The 27,596-nt window shown below is 40.9% G+C and overlaps 1 protein-coding gene across 12 annotated transcripts in view; it reads left to right on the plus strand.

Annotated features, from left to right (window-relative positions):
- Nucleotides 1-23,094, plus strand: part of LOC130922445 (R3H domain-containing protein 2) — a 93,567-nt gene extending 70,473 nt beyond the window's left edge. For 6 of the 12 annotated variants that reach the window (XM_057847252.1, XM_057847255.1, XM_057847257.1 and 3 more), the window contains 13 exons: nt 427-662; nt 1,431-1,606; nt 1,879-1,977; nt 2,959-3,249; nt 10,778-10,913; nt 12,085-12,242; nt 12,352-12,491; nt 15,221-15,321; nt 15,577-15,746; nt 15,811-15,955; nt 16,431-16,525; nt 16,624-16,708; nt 21,798-23,094. In XM_057847252.1, the coding sequence (XP_057703235.1) occupies nt 427-662; nt 1,431-1,606; nt 1,879-1,977; nt 2,959-3,249; nt 10,778-10,913; nt 12,085-12,242; nt 12,352-12,491; nt 15,221-15,321; nt 15,577-15,746; nt 15,811-15,955; nt 16,431-16,525; nt 16,624-16,708; nt 21,798-22,135 (2,170 nt within the window). In that variant the 3' untranslated portion in view covers nt 22,136-23,094. The remainder of the gene's footprint in view (nt 1-426; nt 663-1,430; nt 1,607-1,878; nt 1,978-2,958; nt 3,250-10,777; nt 10,914-12,084; nt 12,243-12,351; nt 12,492-15,220; nt 15,322-15,576; nt 15,747-15,810; nt 15,956-16,430; nt 16,526-16,623; nt 16,709-21,797) is intronic. The other 6 variants (XM_057847260.1, XM_057847261.1, XM_057847263.1 and 3 more) reach the window with 3 other exon arrangements.
- The last annotated feature ends 4,502 nt before the right edge of the window (nt 23,095-27,596 follow it).

Consider the following 27,596-nt stretch of genomic DNA (forward strand, 5'->3'; position numbering starts at 1 on the left):
TCTTCTCTGTTGTTGCAACTATCATCTCATCCTGTATCACTGTCAAGGAGTCTGGTGTTTGTCTGGAGCGTCCTTTTTTCCTCGCTCTGCATGTGTTCCTCTGGTTTGTTTGTTAATGTGTGCGCGTGGCTCAGAGAGATTGTGGTTGGATGTCTTTTCAAATCGAAATTCTTGTCAAGTGGCTCATTGCCTGATTTGTATTTTGCATCTGTGTTGAAAGTCCTCACCCCTAAAACTCATATGGTCACACTGTTGATGTATTTGTTTACGACTTGACTGGACTTCTTGCTCTTACAAGCCTCCATCCTGTTTGTTAATCTTAAATTCTGACTTAAAACCTCTTCATTTCTGTTCATGGCTTCCGTATTTCTGCCTCCAATTTGACCTTTATGTTCATCCCGTCCCTCCTCCTTCATCTCCTCTCAGAGGGAACCGTGATAGCTCCAGCCGGGCGTCCAGCAGTCGCCAAAGCAGCACGGACAGCGACATGAAATGCTTGGAGCCGCGGCCCTGGAGTAGCACCGACTCAGACAGCTCTAATCGCACGCTTCGTCCTCCCGTCACCAAAGCCAGCAGCTTTTCTGGAATCTCCATCTTGACTCGTGGGGACAGCCTCGGCAGCAACAAAGGCTCGCAGGGAAACTGCAAAGGCTCTCGCTCTGGTAAGAACTAAAATGGAGTAGGAGATAACGGGGTTGGCCGTCACAGTTTTGATCTTTTTCATGATTAGATGGCATTGGTTGTTGTACATTCTGCGTTTGGTTGTCACAAAATTAATTTGACTCAAGAAATCAACATCTTGCCCAATGTCTAATTCAAAGTCAGATACACGGTGATGCCAGACAAGGGTCTGCACTCTCCAAATATGCACACTTGGTGTCTGCCTTTACATTACTCTGCATACTGTTATTTTACTGCTTTGAAATATTATTTTTGATTTTTTTTTTTTTTAATCCTATTCATTGAGAACTTTTGGAAAATAATTTCACTTTGTGCTGTAGTGACAGTAAAAACACTTTGAATCCTTTGTGAACTGAAAGCTGGCAAGCAACTGGCAATCTAGAAAATGTGACTCAAAACTGTAGCTTTGACCTCACATTTTTCATGGTTAGTTGGTAACACATTATTAACTAGAAACCTGATTCATAAATCCCAGTAAAAAGAATAGTGAAAACATTTGACATTGCCATTAAAAAAGTAATGGCTTCTTACCTCCAAATGATGTGACCCTTGTCAGTGAATTTCTTAAATACTTATATTGCAAAAAAACAAAAAAACATCTTCTGGTGGTCGAGTTTGACAACCAACCCCGTTCTCCCAGGTATGGAGACAGAAGTGTAAAAGTAGAAAATGTTTACCACAAATTTTATGAGATGCATTTACAACATAAATATGCAATTATGTGGATGATGTACTTTTTGCACCACTAGGCCTGCCCCTAGTCAGTCCTGATGTGTGTCCCCCACCTGTAGCCTCCCAGTCTAGCCGTAGCCTGCTCCCCTGCCCGACACAACCGCCCCAGCAGCCTCAACCCCAGGCCATGCCTCAGACCGCCTTGCTGCCGACTCCGCAGCAACACCCCATGGGCAACCACATCATAGCTCAGGTAAGAATCAGCACAAATTAGGAATTTTTTAGTAGTGTGAATTAATTTTTTTTAATTTTTAGAACCTTTATCATTCTTTAACAAGTGTTTTCCCAGTAACAATCCATCAGTCATTAACAGCTTTTCTCCTGTGATCTAAACCAATTTTTTTTCCAAAGTCTTCGTGTATCTTTTTCCCTTTTCTGCCTGCCTCTGACACCTTTCCTCTTGCTGCTCTTCCTCTCTTTTTGGTGTGTGTGTGTGTGTGTGTGTGTACGTCTGCGTGTGTATAGCCGGTAGCATCTCTGCAGCCCTCTCAGCCTGTCTCCTACTCCAGCCCCTCCTGCCCCCAGGTTCTCCTGCCAGTATCTCCTCCCCAGCAGTACACAATGGTACTGGCCCAATGTGTGGCGTCATTACTTTTGTTTTGTTTTGTTTTGTTTGACTTACATATTCAGACAGCAAACAACCAATGCTATATTCGTCTACACTGTTACATTCTGCACTCTGATTGAAATAATGATGGTATTAATCTTAATGACTTAAGTAATACAATGTTACTTGCTAATTAGGAATAGTGTGTGGTGAAGGTTTTGTACGTTCTGCTAAAAGAAAAGGTTAATTTCATGCATTGTAACAAAAAAACGCTTTTAAACAAACACAGTAAAATTTACCGTAAAACACAGACAGCTGGGGTTGACCGAATTGTACTGTTAAAATGTGAAAACGTAAAAGGTTTAACTTTCGAATGAACTTGTAAAAACCCTAAACAGAAAAAGGTTGTGTGTATGTGTAACCGGTGTCATGGTGGTGGTGACATTACTACGCCCCCACTCCACTAATCAGGTTTTTAATCCACATTGTCACTTTGGCAGTTGAGCGTAGTGACTACTGAGCAAACGGTCCAGTCTAGATTCTGCTCGGGGTTCACTCTTTAGTTCTTAGATAGAGGTTTTCTAAACCCTTTTTATGCAGTGCACTTCTTCCAATCGGTCTTCAGTAGCTTGATCTTCAGCCTGCTTAAGTCCCAAGATGACGGTGTGGGACCAAAACCCGGTTGGGTAATGTCTCCGTAACCATCAATATTGGTTACATATGGATCACATTATAAAATGTTCATAAAATATATTTTTTGCTAACATGATTTTCAAAGCACTATAATATTTTGTATGTTTTGTATGAATTTATAATGTTTTTAATGATATTTTTTTTTGTAAACGGTAGAATTGAATGATTCAAAATACACCTAGGAAACTTTGTAGGATTAGAATATTAAAATTTTAAGTAAGATTTCAAGTTTAAATAATGAAATACACTGTTTTATGAAGATTTTTCACAGATGTTTATATCAGAATTTTTTTTCCCCCCGACAGGGAGAAGAACTGGCACCCCAGTTTAGCCAAATGACACTTAGCCGCCAGGGCTCCAGTGAGAACCCCGAGCCTCCCCCCTTGTACCAAGCTCCTCCCACTGTCCTCTCCCAGCACCCGCCTCCTCAGACCAGTTACATCATGGCCACCACTGGCCAGCCCATACCTCCTCCGTCTGGTTACCAGCCTGCCACGGGGCATCCGCACCCTCCACCGCCACCGCCTCCTCCGTCTCAGCCCGTCATGCAGGCACCACCACCGCAGGGCTATATGCAGCCACCTCCGCCCCAGCAGGTTAGTAATTTGTCATAAGTACAATATAATGTACTGTCTAGTAGGGCTACCATGGTTGATTAATCGATAATCAATTTACCAGTAATCAATTATCAAGTTATTCAACAATCGTTTTGATAGTCGACAATCGTTTAGAGCAGGGGTGTCAAATTTATGGCTCATGGGCGAGAAGCGCCCGCCAGGGGGTCCAATCCGGCCAGCAGCGCTGTTCAGCCTGGCGGGCACGTTGTAGCCTATTTAACCCTTAGATGCACAAGTTACTGGACCCTACACTCTTCCATAAGTGGGTCAAAAATGACCCATATTAGAACCAATGTGTTTTTATGCCATTTTGGTGAAGAATAATAACTTGTATATTAATTAGTATTATATTTAGGGCCACACAAGAATGATTTCATGCTTGAAATATCTTTGATTCAATGAACATTTTTTTGGGGGGGGGGGGACAGAACAGCAATAGACTTTATCCTTCCTTGTATTTTATCATCAATGATGAAGAGCTCCCATGCTAAGCCCTTGTGGAAGCACTGACCGATTTCTGAGGATATTCTGGTTCTGTGTTCTGCCCTGGGTGGGAGGTAATTCTCTCTAGTAAGAGCCCTACCAACTAATTCTGTATGCCTTGATTTGGACACTTTCTTCTTCAGGGGACACATACATGGAATCTTAAGGGTCAGACTGATCCTTTTCAGTTGTATTTCCAGGTGGACAACTGCCACTGCCACCTGGACAATAGTCTGGGTCCTCATCATCAGAAATTTTGGACACTTGAGTCCAACCCCGTCACTGCCTCTCCATCATCCAACATCTGTTGGACCATTTCAGCTTTAAATCTAGCAGCTATGACATTTTGGATAAGGAAACATAAGAGTAGTGTTTTCAATAGATCAATTTGTAGCTCTATAAAGAAATACACACACACTATATATATACACAGTGCCTTGCAAAAGTATTCGGCCCCCTTGAATCTTGCAACCTTTTGCCACATTTCAGGCTTCAAACATAAAGATATGAAATTTAATTTTTTTGTCAAGAATCAACAACAAGTGGGACACAATCGTGAAGTGGAACAACATTTATTGGATAATTTAAACTTTTTTAACAAATAAAAAACTGAAAAGTGGGGCGTGCAATATTATTCGGCCCCTTTACTTTCAGTGCAGCAAACTCACTCCAGAAGTTCAGTGAGGATCTCTGAATGATCCAATGTTGTCCTAAATGACCGATGATGATAAATAGAATCCACCTGTGTGTAATCAAGTCTCCGTATAAATGCACCTGCTCTGTGATAGTCTCAGGGTTCTGTTTAAAGTGCAGAGAGCATTATGAAAACCAAGGAACACACCAGGCAGGTCCGAGATACTGTTGTGGAGAAGTTTAAAGCCGGATTTGGATACAAAAAGATTTCCCAAGCTTTAAACATCTCAAGGAGCACTGTGCAAGCCATCATATTGAAATGGAAGGAGCATCAGGCCACTGCAAATCTACCAAGACCCGGCCGTCCTTCCAAACTTTCTTCTCAAACAAGGAGAAAACTGATCAGAGATGCAGCCAAGAGGCCCATGATCACTCTGGATGAACTGCAGAGATCTACAGCTGAGGTGGGAGAGTCTGTCCATAGGACAACAATCAGTTGTACACTGCACAAATCTGGCCTTTATGGAAGAGTGGCAAGAAGAAAGCCATTTCTCAAAGATATCCATAAAAAGTCTCGTTTAAAGTTTGCCACAAGCCTGGGAGACACACCAAACATGTGGAAGAAGGTGCTCTGGTCAGATGAAACCAAAATTGAACTTTTTGGCCACAATGCAAAACGATATGTTTGGCGTAAAAGCAACACAGCTCATCACCCTGAACACACCATCCCAACTGTCAAACATGGTGGTGGCAGCATCATGGTTTGGGCCTGCTTTTCTTCAGCAAGGACAGGGAAGATGGTTAAAATTGACGGGAAGATGGATGCAGCCAAATACAGGAACATTCTGGAAGAAAACCTGTTGGTATCTGCACAAGACCTGAGACTGGGACGGAGATTTATCTTCCAACAGGACAATGATCCAAAACATAAAGCCAAATCTACAATGGAATGGTTAAAAAATAAACGTATCCAGGTGTTAGAATGGCCAAGTCAAAGTCCAGACCTGAATCCAATCGAGAACCTGTGGAAAGAGCTGAAGACTGCTGTTCACAAACACTCTCCACCCAACCTCACTGAGCTCGAGCTGTTTTGCAAGGAAGAATGGGCAAGAATGTCAGTCTCTCGATGTGCAAAACTGATAGAAACATACCCCAAGCGACTTGCAGCTGTAATTGGAGCAAAAGGTGGCGCTACAAAGTATTAACGCAAGGGGGCCGAATAATATTGCACGCCCCACTTTTCAGTTTTTTATTTGTTAAAAAAGTTTAAATTATCCAATAAATTTTGTTCCACTTCACGATTGTGTCCCACTTGTTGTTGATTGTTGACAAAAAATTAAAATTTTATATCTTTATGTTTGAAGCCTGAAGTGTGGCGAAAGGTTGCAAGGTTCAAGGGGGCCGAATACTTTTGCAAGGCACTGTATATACAGTAATGTTAGCTAAACTAGGCTAGGTTCGAATCCAATTTTTTCGTGTTTTTCCGACTTGACTGAAGGGGAAAAGTCGCATAAAAGTGACCCTTTTAAATTCTTTTTTTTTTTTTTTTTTTTTAAAACATGTCCTGTTAAACCTGTCATGTTCAGCTCTTTGACACGGAGAATGGAAGTCTAAGTGCCCGGATAGTCTGAACAGTTTTAATGTTTCACATTGAGAGTCTGACATGCTCCCATTGTGATCACTCAACATACTTCGTTTATTATGAGAAAGCAGCGAACAGGAAGTGGTTATGGGGGAACTGAAGAAAAGAAACACAAGAGAAGAAAGAAAAACACAAACTACAACAAGAAATACATTGAACATCTAGACCAATTACTAATATGTTGGTGCTATCTTCAGCTAGATGTATTTCTGGTTGACACCATGTGGGGGGCCTGTTGACCAGGGAAAGAGGGGGGCGGGGGTGGGGGAGTCTATAAGCTAAGTGATTGAAATGGGTGGAGTGTACACAAATCAGCTCTGTGAACTAGAACCCAGTAATCGTGTGAATCCCTTGTGAGTGTAAGCCTGTTGGCGACCAACCCTACGCCGCCCCATCGCCAATCCCGGCACCGGGACCCCCCCACCCAAGCGCACCCTATCACATCCAGCCGCATGCGAGCCCCACCAGGCGCGCGACAGCCATGCAGACGAGCGTAGACGCCACGCAGGCGCCAACCCAGGGCCACGGCCCCCACCCAGCCAGCCCGGGGAGGGAGGGAGGGAGGGCAGGCGGGGTCCGGGGGTCAAGGGCAGCCCATTCCTCCTCCCGCAGCCCAGCAAAGGAGCCATATGAATTGATAACAATTTTTCATTTCGAAGATATTTCAAGAAAGCAACCTCACCGGGTCATTTTTGACACACTTATGCATCTAAGGGTTAAACTGTACATTCAAAATCACATGCTTTTATTCTGACATTGGCGCCGTAAAACTAGATTTGTATGATTGAGTGCATGCATTACTGCACTCGGCTCACTTTGGTGCAGGATGTGAGAGCAAATGAACAGGAAGCAACCTGGAAATGCCCCAAAATCAACAGGAAGCAGCCTGGAAATCAACAGGAAATTATCCAAATTTTACAGGAAGTGACTCATAAGTATCTTAAAATTACATGAAAGTGACGCAAAATGAACTTCTTACCTGCCAGTAACAACAATAGATGTCCGATTCACTTATACAGACTGTGAACCAATGAGTCATTGCTGACCTAAAATTCATCCAAATCTTCTTTTTCAGCCTCTTAATAGTTTTTTCCCTTTTTTAAATGAAAATGGGATAACTTGTAAATATTCTTTATTTTTAACCTCCGCTAGAAGGTGAAATAGTCACACGGCAACAAGATAATAGAAAGCTTATGGATAGCATGCTAGCAGAGTGCAGATTTCTGCAGCTCATTCTGGGTGTGCCATCATCTTCTGTTTGGAGATTTTTAGTGGGTGAGGCCAAGGGAGCTGAAAAAGAATAATTAGGATCGAATTTCATTATTTTTCTGTCATTTTTTCCGGATGGATTCGTGTTCAATATATAGTCTGCTATCATTTTAAAGTCACTTGCTGTAGTATTTCTTAGCACCTTAGCACCTTCTTAGCAGCTCAAACGTAGTAGTGGATATGATGGGAAGAGAAAAGGTAAAAGGACACAGAGGTCAGAAACATGGCGACGCTTTGAATTTGGCTACTTGGAGGAGGTCTGCTCTCTGAATGCTCCACAGTAATTTTTCTTGTACTGCCAAACAACCAAACACCAAACAAATTTACTGTATCCCCAAAAATTATATTTTGAAATAATCATGGTCTTGTCATAGGTTTCTCAGATTTACATATTTGGTGTGAAATCTTTTTTTAATAGAGTTCAGTGCTAATATACTCACACAAAGCCATGATTTATTCAACTGGATGACAGTGACCATACATACACATGATTCTTTTCATTTTTAATTAAAACAATCACACAATTAAACGGCTGGTGTGTTTTTCAGGTTTAATTAAAGACTTGTTGGCTTGATTTACCATTTAGAAATTTCAGCCATTTTGCACTACCATTTTCAAAGGCTCAAAATCATTTGGCCCTTTGATATAATTGCAATTATTAGATAAATCATTTCAAATATTTGAGTGAAAGGCCTCGCTGTTGATACATTATATCTTCTGCCACCTAGTGGAAGATATTAGGACAAGTTCTGCCTAGCACTAGATGCCCCCGACATAGAGAAAAAAAATGGGCATTATTTGTATAAAATAATTGTCTGGCCTGTTAGGTGAAGAACAGCAGAGCAGTGATTGTAACATCTGCCTGCCAGTGACGAAGACTTCTCTCGCTGGGAATCATTCACAATCTTCTCTCCTCCATTCACCCCCCCCCCCCCCCCCCCACACACACACACACACAGCCCAAATTGAGCTCTATTCAAAGAGAGCCTCCTAACCGGCCATTAAACAAGCAGCAGCGGGATAATAATAAGGAAGCGTTAGGTAAAAGCGTAGGTTAATTCTAAAGCGGTCGGCTTTATTTAGTTCTTATTTAGAGTCTTAATAGCTACACTTGCTCATTGTGAGGCTTTGCCAATAATGTTGCATCCAGGTGAAAAGAAATCCAGTGTCTGTATTTTCCTAAAGCTTTATTACAGTACAAGTGCAGAATTTAGCACACACACACACACACACACACACACACACACACACACACACACACACACACACACACACACCTACACACACACACACACACACACATACACACACACACACACACACACACACACACACACACACACACACAAACAGCAGTTTCTGATTTCTGGTAGTGTTGCCCTTTGTTGTTCAATGTGTGGGCAGTCCCCAGTGTGACCAGAGTGGAGATATTGGCAGGTGCACCCTCAGAAAAGGCTGGATGTTTTCGTGCAGGAAGAACAGATCGATCCTTTTTCACTTTTGCTTGCCCCACTGCCTTCCTGATGGATGTCTCATTTTGAAATTGTAGATGCCACTTTTAGCCTTGTATAAGACACAAGTGCTTCAAACCGCAACATTTGCGAAATCCGATTGATTTTTCTCTTGGAAAGTTTCACTTGTCTGTTCTGTTTCCACACTCAACGTAAGGTTTGAGCGGATAGAGATTTTTTTGTTTTGTTTGGTTTGGTCAGCCTGGCTTTGGTGAAGCACCCATCCAGTATAGTGGATATTTTGAACACAATCACTTCTAAAAGGCGTCTAAAACTTTAAAACTTCTCACACTTTAAAAACCTTTAACACTGGTTTCCTTGGTTTATGACATACCCGATACTACACTGTACTAGGTTTCGACGGTATGGATATCACATCATAAACTAGTTTGCGCAGTGGCATAATAATGTGTTGTCTTGCAGCACAAGGGGGCACGCACTGTTATTGCCGTAATTAATATATGGCAGAAGACACTCAGGTGACCTGAAGTTCCACTCTGAGACCCCCAATTTGGCCAAATTGTCATATATGCATGTGTGATACATTAGTGGAAAGCTTAAAATCTCAATTTTCTGATGGAAGAAAAACAGGAAGGCATTTATTTTTTTTAACCCCTACACCCTAACTCGAGGTGAGAGCACGGGAGAGCATAAATAAAGACACCACGATTTTAACGAGATATTATCGCCTACTTACCTTGTTACAACCTAACTCTGTGTAGTATGTCTCACTGAGTCTCAAGACACAACTGTGAATGGCCACAGCCAGACGTTTTGGGGATTTTATGGGTGAAACACTGTAATATCACAATGGTCGCAATGCACAAATCGCAGACATCAAGAAGTGGTCGAGATTTTCTTTTTCAAGTATTACCCTTTTAAAGCCCCCCCCAATTTTTTCTTTGTTTGGATCGATTCTTTTTATCATGTAAAATATCGGGGAAAATGCGACAGTAACAAAAAAAAAAAATACAATTAAGCGATAGTTATGACGTAGATATATGTGACCTATTTACAGACACTATTTTTTTCATTGTAATTTGTTTAAAAGTTAAATTATATTATTATTATATTATATAAAGTCGTATTTAATTTTTTTTTTTTTTTAAATACAAAATATTAGTCTTCAATTAATGATATGATTCTAAGCTAAAAATGATTGACATTTCAAATAATATAATTCTTTTTATGGCTGGGTTGAAACTAAAGCAGTTGCGCAGTGCCTGTAAATAGGGGTTTCCGGGATAAAACGGACAAATTAAAAATAGTTCGGGGGCTTAATGCACCATAAAACTGCTATGGCAGCATATAGACAAATTGTTCTATCAAACACAACAGTTCTTTTGTCTTAAAATACAGCAGTTTATTTTAAAGAGGGGTGCAAGAGCAGAAACTGCTTTCTCAGCCTTGTCTGTATTTCCTGCCATGTATATTTTTGGAAGGGCGAGTTAACTATCAAACTTGAATTTACACAAATCACAAATTAATTAATGCATTCAATTATTTTAATTGCTCAATGAGATTAGAGCAACCAAAGAAAAATTTAAACCTTTTGTCTACTTTTGAGTCTGCAATCTGAGCAGATTCAATTAAGAACAGCATGCCTCTATATATAACAGAATCCAGAACCCAACATCAGTTCACAGTGCTGTCCATTAGGTTAGTGGAACAAACGTAGGATCACTCAGAGTGTGCTACTTTCATATACTACTATGGTATGCTACCCAGCCATAAGTACAAGCTCATCATGATTAATAACCGATAGGGCAGGAAGAGGGAAGTTAGGACAGATTTAGGTATGAATACTGCTATTGTATAAACTACTTTTAAAATTTATAGTTCATTTGTGTGTATGGCAATGTGATTAATGGCAATCAATCTGAAGAATCTCATACTATTAACTGCAATTAAATTGTACTTCATATTTATGGACTAAAGGTGACTGGTGACTTTTTCCATTTCTCTTTAGATCCAAGTTTCATATTACCCTCCTGGTCAGTATCCTAGTTCAGGCCAGCAGTACCGTGTGGCCCAGCCCATGTCCCACCAGGTGTCTTATCCTGCTCAGCGCACGCAGCCCATGCCTCAACCTACACAGCAGTCAGGTCTGTACATTTGTCCAATTATATAGTATTTACACATGTATACATTTTCATTAACAGGGATAACCTTAATCACCATTATGCTATCCCAAGTTTATTTCATTTGTTTTGTGGCGTTTTCTTGTGTGTTGATTCTAAGTACCATATTTTTCGGACTATAAGTTGCAGTTTTTTTCATAGTTTGGCTAGTAGGTGCGACTTATACTCAGGAGCGACTTTTGTGTGAAATTATTAACACATTAGGATATCATTTCACATGTTATTTTGGTGTTTTGGAGTGACACTGATGGTTTGGTAAACGCGAAGAAGAGCACTGAAACGCCAGAAGAAGATGGACAGCTACGCATCGTCTCTGAGAGAGAGAGCGAGAAACAGGGAGAGAGAGGGAGAGAGAGCGAGAGAGAGAGAAAACTCATTGTGTGTATCATCTTGTTGTTGTGTGTTTTCCACCCACGATCGGACACTTAGAGCCAGTTGTGTGGTTGTTTGAATGATGTGCTAATGCTAGCGAACGCATGCTAACCGTTTGTGTCATTGCTGTAATAGCACCTAATTATCATAATTTACGCTGATGTGAACGTTGATGGTATCGAGGACAAAATTGATTAAGCAGATTATACGGACGTCCAACATCGTCATTTGGGAGTTTAGCTCGCTATAGAGCCAGGAGCGAGCCGTAGCGTCCTGGTGAGGACAGTATATTCGCATTTCGTTGTTCATGCATCATGTAACATCATACTGTACACTTATTCAGCATGTTGTTCTCGATTGTATTTTTATATTAAATTGCCATTCAAGATGACATATCTGTTGTATGCGTTGGATTTCATCTAGTAAATTTCCCCCCAAAATCCAGTTCGACTTATATGTTTTTTTCCCCTCTTAGTTGGGCATTTTATGGCTGGTGCGACTTATACTCAGGTGCGACTTATAGTCCTAAAAATACAGTAGAATCTATTGCCAAACACACCGGACTCTGTCACTTACTGAAGGTAAGATTCACATAGATCTGGGTCAGTGTGACCTTGAATGGCAAATTTGATATTTGGCTGAGAAGAGTAGTGGTACATTAGACTTGTAATATTTTATCCACTCTTTTTCGAGGTTGTGATTCTTCAAATCAATCTAATCTTATTGTTTTTCCTTTCTAAAAATTCCCATCCTTTATCAACAGGTCTGCAAACAATGATGCCCAGTCAGCAGCCCAGCTACCAAAGCATGATGAGTGTGCAGCAGCCACAAAACCCCGCTCTGCTCAACTCCCAGAGAGCTGGCATTGGAGGGCAAATACAAAGTATTATGGTGCAGTATCCACAGATTCCATCCTATCAGGTACAGTTGACAAATTGGAAAAACTCACTGCATGAAATGGTTTCACTAAAATTAGCTTAGTTGACACATTTACAAGGCTTGCTTGATTAGATACTGATGTGTCACTCAGGTGCCAGTGGCAAATGAGAGCCAGCAGGTGGTGCAGCAGCAGTACCAGCAGCAGGTGATGGTGCCGGTCAGCCAGTCGGTCCAGGGCCCCATGCCTGTTTACTACAGTGTTATCACACCAACACAGCAGAACAGCACAAGGTACAGATTCACATCTGTATACGTGCTTTTGTAAAGGAGAAAAGCTATTCAGATGCCTATGCAAATCCAGCTATTTCTTGTTAAACTGCGTTCAGACCAGACGTGTTTTGTCATGCGACATCGCGTTGCTCGCCCTACGTCCGTCGCCAAATGCTGTTTTGACACCAACCTGTACGTCGCCAAAAGTTGAAGTCCGCGTAGCCCGAACAACTTTCGGTTCACATAATGTAAATATAAGTAATAGAATGAATTTAATCTCAAAATTTTGCAAATTGTTCCTAATAATATTACTTCAATCTCCGAATATTATCCCAAAAGTAGTTTTGCATTGATAAAAACTAAGGGTGTCAACAATAATCGATGCGGCGATGCATCCCGATGCGGGGCAGGGACGATTCGATTCGATGCGGGCAACACGCTGAATCGATTCAGCGCATTTTAAAATATATAAGTACGTTCAAAAATCTTCCCTGCGCAATTCCGGTGATGCAATGGATTTGGTTTCCCCATTTCTTTTGTTATTCTCATGTTTACCTGTAGAGAGAGCTACTTTACATTCAAAGCAAGCCCGCAGAGGTTAGATCGGGCCTAAAAAATTCCAGCCCAACCCGACACGACATGGTATTGAAGCCCGACCGGCCAGATCAATTAACTATAGATTTGCATGCCCGAGCCGAGTGATGTGGAAAAAAAAAAACGCAGCAGCAGCAGCAATTTATTTTCAAGTTTTCTTACTGTTTAAATAGTCTACATATTTTTATAAGAGTTATAAAAGCCTTTACACAACGAAATAACGCTGGGAAAGTTTAATATAAAAAAAAAAAAACACGGTTTTGCAGACACACAGAGGAGAAGATTCGAAAGGATCACATTTGCCTTTGTGTGCATAAATAAAAGTGTCTTTCCTAACAAATTCTCAGTTGACAGAAAAAAAACGCAAGTTTACTCAATATTCAAATAGTCTACATATTTTTAAGAGATTTATAAAAGCATTTACACAACGAAATAACGCTGGGAAAGTTTAATAAAAAAAAAAAACAAAAAAAAAACACGGTTTTACAGACACACAGAGAAGATTCAAAAGGATCACATTTGCCTTTGTGTGCATAAATAAAAGTGTCTTTCGTAACGAATTCTCAGTTGGCAGGAAAAAAACGCAAGTTTACTCAATATTTAAATAGTTTACATATTTTTATGAGAATTATAAAAGCATTCATACAACGAAATAACGGGAGGAGAAGAAGAAAAAGAGGGCTGCGCCACAGCCCTCTGCGCATTTTTATTTTATTTTTTTATTTAAATAATTTATTAGTCCGGCGCGGCGGCCCGACCCGACCCACCGAAACGTGAATGCTTAACATTTCGGGTCGGGTCGGGTTCGGGCACAAGATCTAACCTCTATGCAGGGGGGACGAGGAACCCAAATCCGCTTCCTTACCGGAGTAACGTCACAGACAAGCGCAGTTGTAATCGAGAGAGCAGAGAGATAGGACATAACATAACAATGGCTGAAACGGAGAAAGAGGGAGCGTGAAATATTATAGATATAAGATAGGCTAGGCCTACATTTTACTTTTGTTCTACATTGCAATTTAGTTGATGTTTTGTTTGCAACTGAACTGATCCCTGGATTGATATTGCGATAAAAATGTTGTTGCACTACAATATTTTTTTTTTTGTCGTTTTCTTTAATATTTACTTGAATATTTTTATTGATGGGTCGTTGTGACTAAAATACAGTGACTGTTATCACTGATTTTCCACAGGAGTTCAGATGTTGCACTGTGTGAAAGGCTGCTACTGTGTGTAAAAAAAAAAAGAAAGAAAGCCCTGGTCTCATTCAAAGCACTAATTAAATGCTGTGATCTGATTTTTTTTTTTTAAAGATATATATGAAAGTATACTATTTTCATTTGACTTCAACCAGGAGTGACACAAGAGCCAATAAAAAGTTGTTTAATGTCTGTCCGCTTGTGTTGGCTCATGATTCACGAAAATTATGCTTTGCTTTAGAATTTTAATGCATCCCAGGCTTTAATGCATCGCAATGCATTGCCGAATCGAACCGAATCGAATCGTGACCCTCTGAATCGAATCGATTCGAATCGAATCGTGGCCTTCCGAATCGTAATCGAATCGAATCGTGAGGGCGGTGTCGTTGCACACCTTTAATAAAAACCTTATGTTTGTAAGTCTCAGCCCGTGAAACCCAACGATGTCCGGTTCGTGTAATGTTAAAATAAGTAACAAAACGACTTTAATCTCGTAATATTACAAATTTAATCGCGTAATTATAAACACACAGCAATGGGCTTAATAAACAGAGAGACGTTCAAAACCTTATATAGGTCAATTAGGATTTGCTGTAGCACGTCCTTAAACTGTTTTAGACATTTCAAATACAGGTTAAAGCACGTGCCGCGTGATCAAATATGGCCAAATGATCTTCACATAACATGATGTTAGCAGGCTACACATTGTTTGCTTTCAAAGGCTTTTTAATAATAGCAGCTCAAATAAGCTAAAATATTGGCCTAGACTCTCAACTCTAAAGTGCTCTATTTACACCAAAAATATGGAAAATACATATTAAAATGGTAACGGACCATTTGTTGAATAAAACCACTGTAATTGAAAATAGATCCATCATTTCAAATATTTGAAGGAAAGTCCTTGATGGTTTTACCTTGTGTATTTTATTTTAAATTACTTTTCCCTTTTTTTTACAGCCCATCAGTAGGCTACCTGCAGCCCCCCAGCTCTGAGCAGTATCAAATCACCCCATCGCCGTCCCCCTGCAACCCTCAACAGTTACAACAGCAATACTCAGGTGAGACACAAGTAACCATTTTTTTTCTCAACCAATGTGTCCATTTTATATAGCTATCGTTCGTTGTGTGTGTTGTTAACTAAAACCGAGGTCAAGGTATACTTGGGAGAGTTCAGACAGGGACAATGAGGGTCTGCTATTTGCCATAGGATAATATTTAAAGACTTCATGGAAAATGTGAAATAAACCAGTGCCTTTTACCCTCATTTGGCCATAATCCATCTTTTCTAGTTGATCATGTATCTGTGTCATCAGGAGTCCCGCCTCCTGGTCCCGGAGTCATGGTAATGCAGCTCAGCGTCCCTAATGGACCGCAGCCTTCCCAGAATCCTCCACTGGTGCAGTGGAACCCATGCAAGTATTACAGCATTGAGCAGAGGCCTGGCAAGCCAGGAGAGCTCTACAAAGCTGATAACACTCCACAGGTACGTGCGTGAAGTAAGTTCTTCTCATGTCTTCATTCTCACATGTTCTGCTATTTGTCTGCAGGCCAGCACCCAGCTGACGAGTCCGCTGGCCTCTCCAACTCAGTCCCCCACACCGTCTCCTGCTGGAAACGTTAGCAGCGTCTGTCCGGGCCTGGGACCATTACCGCTCATTCCCCAGTTTCCACGACCAGGAGGAACGGCTCCAGGTGAACAATTAATGACAAAATCTGGCATTCACCAAGCAAGAACACGGGACATTAATATAACTGCATTGTTTTGGTTGCCTTTGATGGTGATAGACATTCAATCTATTTTGGCTGGGAAGTTGAAATGGATAGGACGTCTACTGCCGTCAGTGTCACTTAAACATTATTATTTGCTGCCAGCCAATAAGACATAATGTCATCTCATTGGGTCATTGATTGGCATGGTGCCACTTTAAACATTCATACCTGAAACACACAGGTTACCTCAACTGCACTTGTCCCTATATTTACACATCCCACATTTTTTGGACTATAAACTTCCCCACAAAAGTTTGACTTATACTCCAGTGTGGCTTACCTATAGTTTTTTTTTAAACTCTTCGTTGTGCATGTTTTGGTTTTCAGTACTTTCTGCTGACTTTTGTGGATTAAAAACTAATGTTCTTTTTTTCTTCCTTCTGTGACTTATGTTCAGGTGATGGCCGCTATTCTCTACTGGGACAGCCCCTCCAGTACAGCCTGTGCCCTCCTCAGCTCATGCATGGCCAGTCGTCATATAACTCTCATCAGGTCAGGGCCGCCGTCTTACTTGGGACATTTGAGTTCATCACTTTGTGGTTGCCGCCACCTAGTGTCGTAATTGCAATCCCTGTATCTGTTCTGAGCAGGGCCAAGGAGTCATGAAACACGGTGCACGAGGGAAGAAGCAAACACTGAAATCGGCATCCACTGATCTCGGTACCACAGATGTTGGTGAGTTTAAATTTAATATGACAAAATAGAATTTTATTTACATTTTATTCCACTATTAGAAATCAGAAAAATGAAATTCTATGTTTCACTTTATTAAACATTCTTTATTTTATTAATCACAATGTCTATTTCTATGTACATTCCAAGTCACTTGTTTAAATAGATTGTTGTTATTATTCAATAAAATAAATGTATAACTTAAATAACTACTCAACTAACACTTGAGATAACACTTGTGAACAGATGCATATTAATAAGTAGGACAGCCCTGTCTATATTTCACAAAACGAGCAGCAAGCACAAAATGAACAGGAAAGACGGGATGAGACGAGAATAGCAAAAAAACGGTAGTGTTCATGTGTCAAATTGGCTAGTGACTGCATTTTTCTGCTCTAGTGATGAAGGAGTAGAGTGTTTGATGTCAAAAAATGTTTGCAGATCTTCAAGGTAAACAGTGAAACAGTATACAGTGAAACACAGCAGTTTGATTATTTTTGCAGATCGCCCGTGCGTCACAGCACACGAAAACTTTAATGCAGTTCGTCTCGGCTGAGACGTTACGTAAAAGCGCTGCCCAGATTGATGATCATCCTGCCAGTGTTCTCATCTCACTTATCAGCTCCCGAAGCTTGCCTAAATTTGCTTGCTGGCAATGCGTATCATTTTCTGCCCAACAAATTAGAATGAAGCCTTATTTTGCACATTTAGATGTAGGAAGGAGTACTGGCGTAAACTTTATTTGTACATAAAGCACGTGAGACACATTGTAAGCAAACGTAATTCTCTTTTTATCCCACTCCGCACTGGCACTGTATTAAGGGACCGTTCAACACTGACTACACTTTGGGCAACATTATTGAACACCACAAGGACCATGTTATTTTACATCAATAGTGTAAGTTTTGTTTATCGATCTATTAGCTGCAATCAGTAACTCGAGTCCTCTGGTGAAAAGCAACAAACGGCCCGCGAAAGTGAGGCTTGACCACAAAGCAGACAACAATAACAGAGGGTTCACGTACAAGGGTTTATTGAACACACACAAAAAACACGCGATCGTGAAAAGGGAGACAAAAAAGGGTGACAGCAGGTCGGGATTAAAAAAAAAAAAAAAAAAACAGGGAAAACCGCAGTGAGAGGTCGCAAAAGCAAGACGAAAACAAATAATGCACTCAAATACCTGTACGTGATAGAGGATTCCAGAATCTAGTGGGCAGACAAATGAAAAACGAAGGCAAAGATGCAACTCACAATGAAGGGGTCAAGAATACAAACTGTCAAATGGCAGCAAGTCAATATCTTGGCAAGCCGCCTAGGATCGGTTTAAAGACACTGCTGGTGAGCTGGAATTGGATCCATTTATGATGTTGGGAACTTTTCCCACAGCTCTGTAACAAAACAATCTGACCAGCCGCAGAATCAAAATCATGCCAATCTTCATACTAGCTTCGCTTGCTAGCTAGCACAGCTATTGACCTAGTGCAGCCCAACGGCGTCATCACCCCCAGCGTGCATTGCACGTGTAAAACATGGTGCCCTTCTGAAGTTAAAGTGCCTGTGACACGAAAAAGCATGTTTATTTCATAATACACGCTGTGTTTTATGCCCCTGAATGATATGGGCCGCTTGGATGTGTGTGGAAGCGATCACTATTTTTATTTAGTTTTTTTAATCCCGCGCCATGAAAATGAGTGACTTCCGGCTTCGGTCTTGCATTGAGGAGGAGGGCGCTGTGACGTGTACGGTAGAAGACGTCCTCTTCACTATACAGTGTACTGTTGTGTATGAGGACGAAGGATTCAGCTGATTTTGCGGATTAATACGTTTATTTTTCGCATCACGCCAGCCAAACGGCTGCAGAAAAATCATTCTGTATGAGGGAGAGGCGTATGCGCCTTTTGGGAGTTTCAAAAGGTTCCCATTCACCGTGGATATTTACTGTGGGACCATTGGACTTGCGAGGAAGTGAGTAAACATCTTGTTTTGTATTATGTCAAATACGAATACAGCGATTACAAAGTAAACACTACAAACTTCCTTTAAATGAAGGACTACTTACGTTTGATCATTGATAGGCATGTAAAAAGCTCTCCTAATGCTCATTAGCAGCAGCACGTTAGCTGCACAACAACTCCAGCCACCCTCCTCCGGGGAACGAACTGTAAATTGCTCTACGCCGGGCGGTTTGCCGATCCGCGAACACAATCGACAACCGGGTCGTCATGTCAAATAATCCAGGATAGTTATATGTGATTTTCCGCTTCGAAGACTTTGAAACATCACTCGGTTCGGGTTAGCATGTCGGCTAGCTGTCACGCCTTCTGGTTTGTTTACATTCTCCGAAGCCGCCGAAGGGAAATGACATATGTCCGATTTAGGTGTCATAAAATATCGTTCGGGAGGTGCGACAGTAAAGGTGAAGTCGACAGTTTTGACCATTATGGAGTAATTTTGCCATGTCGTCCTGAATAAATGCATTTTTATTATTTCATATTCCATTCAGCACAAGACTGTTATTTGTCATGACCATGCCATTTATTTAGCAATTGGGGAAAATACTTGGATAAAAAGAATATCCTGTAAAAATATTGAAGTAAAGAGACAGAAACAATGACATTTTGCCGCTCTCTTCGTCACGTTTTCCTCGTTGTGAATAGTTCCCCCTCGACGGGCTGACTGGTCCTTCTCAAGCCATTTATATAGCTATTGGGGAAAATACTTGGATAAAAAGAATATCCTGTAAAAATATTGAAGTAAAGAGACAGAAACAATGACATTTTGCCGCTCTCTTCCTCGTGTTTTCCTCATTGTGAATAGTTCCCCCTCGACGGGCTGACTGGTCCTTCTCAAGCCATTTATATAGCTATTGGGGAAAAATACTTGGATAAAAAGAATATCCTGTAAAAATATTGGAGTAGAGAGACTGAAACAATGACATTTTGCGGCTCTCTTCGTCGCGTTTTCCTCGTTCTGAATAATTCCCCTCAATGAGCTGAATAGTGAAACCGATGAGCCCAGTCTACCGCTGACGTCATCCACCTGTTGGGGTCGCTAAAGCCTTATAATGGTAGGCGTGGCTAACCGGCAGATTAAAAGACTAATTTCTCGTCATCTGTGCTTTGCTAAATTGTTGTATATAGTCGAATCGTCTCAAAATATGATTCTAATTCACATAATAATGCCATTTAAAACTTTTTTTCTCGTGTCATATGCTCTTTAAAACATGTATTAAATATTAAAGATTTTTAAATCAATGGCAATAATATTTTTTTGTAATAACATATTTTAGTAAAAGTGAAGAACTGCGGTTTATCAGACCCTACAAGTCTTTAAGACCGAGGTTCCCTTTAACAGGCATAAAAATCTCTCACCTTTCGGCGAAATTCACCGTTTTGGAAGTCAATAAGGGTAACCTACGTGAATTGTGTAGATACGAGGAGAACATTTTTATGGGGGGGAGTCGGGAGGAGGCATGTGCCGGTTACCGGTTTACCATGGTATGACAACGTTGCGGTTTCAAAACTACTAAAGTTTTCCGTCACACCATAGTACGCTATTCGCTATTTTTCATGTTTCAAAAATGCAGCCAGAAGTGGCTTGGCGCGGCAGCGCTCACCCCTTCCCCTGTTTGTAGCTGTGTGTGTCAGTGACGCTATTCCAGCAAACCCAAAAACAAACACAAGGTGTATTTTTCTTCAATTTATTGAGCTCTCAAATCGTGGTAACTGAAATATACAAAATGAATACATTTAAAACGTACAATAGTATTTTTCCATGTGTAAGTAGCTTCAACTGGTTAGCGCCATGAAAAAGTTCGCCAAAAACAAAACACACATTTTCCTTTCAAATTCAATATACAAACTAACTAAAAACTTACCAAGACGAATGTTAGCCGAGGCTTAGCTGGTAGAGCAACTTTGTTGAGGTTATAATCTCAGCCGCAGAGTGAGAAAGAAGTTTGAAGTGGAAAAAGGATAGCGTCAAAGATTGCTAATTGCGACAGATGATCTTGCCCTAAGCACAAATTTACGTTCGCTGGACAAGGAGCGGACTCACTCCCATTGTTTTTTTGTTGTTGTTTTTTTTAGATGAATGCCAGCATATTGAATTTGGTGAGTAATGGTTTCAATCGTTTAAGTTACTGCCGTTCGTTGCAGCTTGCGTTGAACACAGCCAGAGCTAGCCAAATCTCCAGTGAAAAAATAGCGCCTGTTAAGTTAGCGTCAAGCCTGTGTCTTTAACGGTAATATAAAAGAAGAAACGTAAGCTTCTTTCTAAAATCGCTGTAATTGGTATTTCAGGGACGCGTGGCGCCTTTTTTTCAGTGCTAAATTTGTGTACAGTGTTGAACACCTAACTCCTTTAGCTCCAAAGTAAACTTTGTTTCTAAATAAATTATGGCCAGCACAAGGTCTATGTGTGTCTGTGGTGCCTCCTGCGGATTACTGAAACACAGTGTGGGTGGACAGAGCTCAAGATTTTGTTGGGTTGTACAGTGTACCGGTGTTCAGCAATTCATTGCTACGCAGCGAAACATCTACACAATGCTCAGCGCGCTTGCGCAAACATTCGCACGCATGCGCACATTGGTTAAAAGTGGCGAGTGCTCACTACTTTTGTTATTGAGTTTTATTACCTTTTCGTTCCCTCAAAAATACTTTTTGCATGTATTACCCTCTCATACTTTTAACCATTGTGTTTATTGTGGTAGCTTTAAAGCAGTTGACCACATTAGTCATGTAGCGTATTTAAACCGTCCTTATTTGATATAACTATATTTAAGTATTTTCTTAAGGCATTTTTTTAGTGCATTCTGCCTTTATGCATCTAAACAAAACAAGTTGAGAGCGCACGGTAGTACTTTGGGTGTTAAATTCACCTCATATAGGACGTTTCGCCGATATAGGACAATTTGGCAGAACGCCGGAACATATTTCCTCCACACCCTTCTCACTTTTTTAATCCCAGACCCATTTTCATGCCTGCTTTAAGAGACATCTGATAATTGCGGCATAGTAAGTGATCAGTGAGGCGTGTTCGTTAACCTCTCACTTGTATTTTAACCTTACTCCATCTGCTCGCATCTCAGTGGTGAGTCGTGTGCTCGAAGTAACGGACCTGCCCGAGGGAATTTCACGTCCAGACGCCGAGAAGCTCTTCAACCAGCTGTCTATGTGCGGCGCCAAGATCCAGTGGCTGAAGGAGCCTCAGGGAAGCCGGGGGGGCTGTGGGCCCGCAGGGGCCGCAGGTGTAGTGGGTGGCGGCGACCCGGCCCACCTGTACACGGTAGTGGCTGTGTTCCCTAGCACCATGGCCGCCCAGAGTGCTTCCTTCAAACTGAACAACAGTGCGGCAGGCCTGTTCAAACTGAGGGCCGCCAAAAAGAACTATGACCTGCGCGTGCTGGAGCGAGCCAGTTCTCAGTGAGAGGACGACACATACGGACTTTTGGCGTGGAGCGGTGGAAAAAGGACGGAGGACTGAGGTGGATTGGGGCGGGGGACTGCTTTTGGTGTAAAATTAAAAAGGAAAAAAAATGTAAACGTGTCAAATGTATAAAAAGGGAAGGTGTGAATTTTGAGGTGGTCGGTGTTTGCGTTCAACTAAGAATTAGTCGTTGGTTTTTATTCCTCGTTTTTTTGTATTTATATAGCTGAAGAGCACACGGGACACGCCAGCATGCGTTTCACCCAAGAAATTTGTGCTGCCGTTAAATGCGATCTCTTACGCACACACACTCACTACAGGAGACACACACACGCACACAACAGGTCACGTAGCACACAAACTGAAAACTCACACTGGACAGTTGACCTCAGTCAAACCTCTACGTCCTCCACCTTTGCGTCCCTTCTTCCAGTCATCTGCCATCTCGCCAAGTCAAACATTCTCTGAGTCCATCGTCTCATGCTGCTCTGCATTTTCTCTCTCTGTCTCGCTCTTCTCTCGCTTTTTGTTTGCCTTACTGCTGTTGTGGGGTTCTGTATTGCGCTCTTTACGTGGGAGGGAGAGGGTTCAATATATTTATATAAGTGATGTAAGGAATAAAGAAATCTATATATTCAGTGATTTTTTTTTTTCTTTCTTCCTCCCCGAGTGAAAAGTTTTTGGCCTTTTCTTTTTCCTTCGCCTCCTTCCCTCCCTCTTCATTCCCTGCTCCAATTCCCCACATAGCCCCTCTTTACTGGCCTCTCCCACAACGCCTAACCGCCCCTCACCCCACGTTGTGTTTGCGTTTTTTTTTTTTTGTTGACAGCTGTGCAGAAAGTATCAGAAAATGTAGTTGAAGTGCACAATGATTGCATATGTCTACTGTAAATTTTATTTAATCTGTTATTTTTTTGTTTGTTTTTAAAAATATAAAAGGTGAAAAACCAAAGAAAGAATTGTTTGGTGTGGTTCTGTTACTCCTCAGTGCGTACACAGGTTTAATCCATATGCCCCACCCCACACACACACAAAAAAATAACCCTTAAAGCAATACTGAATAACTTTCAGTTTCAGTGATATTGGTGACGCCAGTGGACAAAAGCAGTACTGTTTTTCCTAATGGCAGACTGCGTTTCCCATAAGGACTTCTGCAAGAGTTGTAACCCCTAGGGCCGTGACAGAGGTGTCATTCAACTTTTTAAGTAAATAAGTCGCTGTATAATCACAAAACTTAATATGTTTAATGAAGGTTGAAAAATTAAGTGTTGCTTTAAATTTGCTGACACAGAAGATCTGGAAATTATCTACTTTTTACCCAGATTCTCAGAAAAAATAGAGTAAAAAAATTAAATTGAATGCTGTCACAAACAGCCAAACATGCTCCCACATGGCGAGTCGGACAGGACTGTGGCAGCATTTCTCTTTCCTGTTTGGAATTTCGGACTTGGAAAAGATGACAGGAAAGAATTGTGAGGAAAAGACGAAATGGAGTTCAGCATTTACGGTTTGTTTGACAACAACTCAACAACAGTTCATTGAACGTCATTTGTAGTAGCGTAACCATAGACTTCATAATATATTGACGGGACATGGCGCGGCGGGCCGATAAATAGGGGGCCTGCATTGTTGGCGAGGCTGTCAAAGCTGAACGAGTGGCATCACGAGCTGTTTTCGTTGAAAATTCCTTTGAATAAATGCTCATATCCCTGAATTCTTTATAGATATGGACATAAAACAGTCTCAATTCTTGGTTAAAAGCAAAAAAAAAAAAAAAAAAAAACGTGCAGTTAGCATTTATTTTACGCAAATATGTCGAAGTACAATGCTAGTTAGTAAATGTAGCTAGTATGCCTTATGTAAACAGAGCTTTTCCGGTGAAGTTAGTTGTGAATAAATGCTTAAATCTCCGAATTCTTTATAGAAATGGACGTAAAACAGTCTCGATTCTTGGGTAAAAGCAAAAAACACATGGAGTTAGCATTTATTTTATGTAAATATGTCAAAGTGCAATGCTAGTCCGTTAGTGAATGTAGCTAGCGGCCGCCTTATGTAAACAGCTTTTCTGATGAAAATTCTTGTGAATAAATGCTTAAATCCCAGAATTCTTTATAGATATGGATGTCAAAAAGTCTGGATTCACGGTTCAAAGCAAAAAAAAAAAAAAAGACGTGCAGATAGCATTTGTTTCACGTAAATATTGCGAACTACGATGCCAATGCAGTGGCAGCTAATTTCTCCTATTGATTTTTTCAAAATGCATGTATGGTTCAAAAAATGTATTTTTTACCTTGAATCCTCGAACAAATCACCCCTGAGACAATCCTTCCTGTCCGTATGCGGTACAGCTTTTTCAACAAAAATCCGGCATTAAATCGCTACGTGTGTTTGTTTGTGAATAGCTCCTCTTGATATGGGCAGCCCCCTACTTGAATGTGAGGCGCAGTGCAAGACCGATCTGACCCGTCAATACCATTATGAAGTCTATTGTGTTACGATAAAAACGCAAAACTGTCTTTTTTTTTTAGATATGCCAAAAAAAAAGCCAAAATCCACTAAACTGCATTGTATTTTTTATTGTTTCAGCTGAAATTTGACTATGTTAAATATGTACATATCCTATTTAATCAATCAAAGGTCGAATTAATTTTCAGTATACTAGACTGTATTCTCAGCAAGGCCGGCCCAGCCTATACGCAGACTATGCAACTGCTTAGGGCCACCACTAGGGGGCCCCAATCAGGCAATCTCATTTTAGACGTTGTTAATAGAGCATCGTGAATAATGTGGCGCGCATTGCCGTTTATCTATGCAAAAATTCATTTTCTTGTCATTACAATCTGGCAACCTGGGGAGTGACGTTGAACCTGATTTGCCATGATTGGTGCTCAAACTTGCCTGGAAAATAGATGCACGAATATGTCGAAGAGAATTTATCCTTCTGGAACAGAGAAACGAAAGAAGAAAATCGGAGAAGAAAAACAACAGTATCAAGGTAATAGAGCATGTTGTTGATGTTGTTGTTAAACGCACATTAAACGAAGTGTGGACAGGTATAAAAAATAGTCGGCAAAATACCCTGGAGAAAATTAACCGTCCTAGTGTAGTCATTTCATTTATATCGGACATTATTATCAAGTAGTATGTCATGTATCAGCCTATGGTGAATCTACTTAATTAGTTGCGCACTCCCCAAAGTACACGTTTTTGTTGACGAATATTTTCCTGGGCTAAATTTTGTTCCATGTAATCATATTTTGTACTTTGGAGGATTCAAAGGAGCCATTGAGAAGTATCTTGGAATTGGAGGTCGAGTGCCGTCCTCTTCACAAGATGATGATTTCCCCAAATGTACAATTCAAGGTAATGCTTGGCAATGTCGTGTACATAGTTATGAGATAAAGAATCAAGACAGATGCACATTACATTACAATTTTAATTCATTTTTACAAAAATATGGGCCCCTTGGCATTATTTTGCTTAGGGCCCCCAAATGGCCTGGGCTGGCCCTGATTCTCGGTAAATGTATTTTAATAATTTTGACTTTTTTGTAACAATTTCTAGATGCTTGTTTTTCAACAGCTCAGACCGCATAACAAAAACATCAGAACCAGTTCAAGTTTTCTTCTCTTTTCTCCTCTCCTCTTTTGCTGAATATAAAAACAGCTATTTGTCCACAATGAACACAATAGATTTTCCTAGCCTTCTGTTAGCTTTTTGCTACTTCTAGATTCCAAAATATTAACATCTAATGCTTTTGGCCCCCAAGCTTCAGCTTTTGGAAAGTGTGATGCCATAATCCTCAGCTTTTGGTACTTCAGAGTCCATAAAACTTGGCGCTTCCTGATACTTGTAGGACCGCAGGTTCTCTGCAGTTATAGAACCCACAACCTCAGGTGTGGACCAGAGCCAACTGTTGACTCATGAGTACACATTATTAAGTATTGGAGCATCATGTGTTATGCTTGCCAATAAAAAAAAAATATCTTCACCTCATCAGACTAATTCTCTAGAATCTATCTGGATTTATTTGGAGTCACATGGTGGGAAGATGCACCTTGCACAAAGGAAGAACAAGTTGACGATTTCACATAATTGTTTTCGCCACCAGGCGTCACCATCGCCACAGGAACTAACTGGTCCCCACAGATTGAAAGAAGTGCATTTCTATACACCTGCATCGTATAAGCGATAGCTACAGAAAGAAAAGGCCCCATTTTCATTTATATTGCTCCAAATGCGTTGGGTTGCCAAGGAAAATCAACACACTAATACTTAAATTTGACATGTACGTACCTTATGTCTTTTAGCGCTTGTGCGTACAAGTGTGCAGTCTCCCTCTGGTCATCACTTCTTGATGAGGCACAAACTTTCAGACAAGAACCACTTTTAATGCACTTGCTTTTATCTTGTATGCAATTCTGCACTCTAGTGGTGTACTGGTACGTTATGTTACATGTTTTGATAGAGGGGAACAAATACAGAAACGTATCCCTTGTCTTCGTCAGTCACCCCTCGCTGCCCCTCATCGATGACAGTGATGTCAATGCAGCGCCACTGTTTGTTGTCCGCCATTTGCTTCATCTCAGCCTCCAAGGCCGCATTGTAGTGGATGTTCTCACGGTTACACTTGGCTGTCATGCAGAGGAGGCCTCCTGTGTGGTATTCACAAGTCAGGTTAATTTTTCATTAGAACACTAATTATTCTTGACCATGGTGAAAACTACTCTTCCTGGGGTGGAGCTGTGAAAAGCAACAACATGGTCCTCACCCTGCTTGGCGTCCCGGCACAGCTCCCGGATGACCTTCACTAGAAGGTAAGTTACACTCAGAGTGCCAGAAACCACAACTACATCAAAGTCACCTGCAAGGAGAGAATCCTAGGTGAATTCCTGCACAACAACATTTATGACAGTTGATCACCGTTTATATAGACAAGTTTCCAAGGTACTTCCACTTTACTTCTGCATTTCTGCACGCGACTTCCGTTTTACACTAGTGAAGCTGGAGTGCTATGACTCATCAAAATTCCTTAAAAAATACAATTTGGAAGTACCGCATCCATCAGCCATCATCACAACATGGGATGACAACATGTTCACAAAGGCAGATGTGGAACCAAACCCTTACCACTACAAAGACCGGGTGTTTATGTAGCCATGTTGCTGCTGGTGTTATGGAAGGTACAGTGCTGCTCGAAAGTTTGTGAACCCCACAGCGATGGTCAGATTTTTTGTAAAAAAAACTAAAATAACCTTATTAAATGTTAAGTTATACCCAAATCCACAATACTGACATTCCAAATAATGGACTGAAACAAAAGAAATAGTTATATTGTCATTCTTTATTTAACAAAAGTGGTTGATTTAAGAAAAACTCAGATATCATGTGTGCAAAAGTATGTGAACCCCTTCAGTTAATAGGATATTGCGCCTCCTTTTGCAGAGATTACCTCAACCAA

This window comes from Corythoichthys intestinalis, chromosome 9, assembly GCF_030265065.1.
Source record: "Corythoichthys intestinalis isolate RoL2023-P3 chromosome 9, ASM3026506v1, whole genome shotgun sequence".
Lineage (NCBI taxonomy): Eukaryota > Metazoa > Chordata > Actinopteri > Syngnathiformes > Syngnathidae > Corythoichthys > Corythoichthys intestinalis.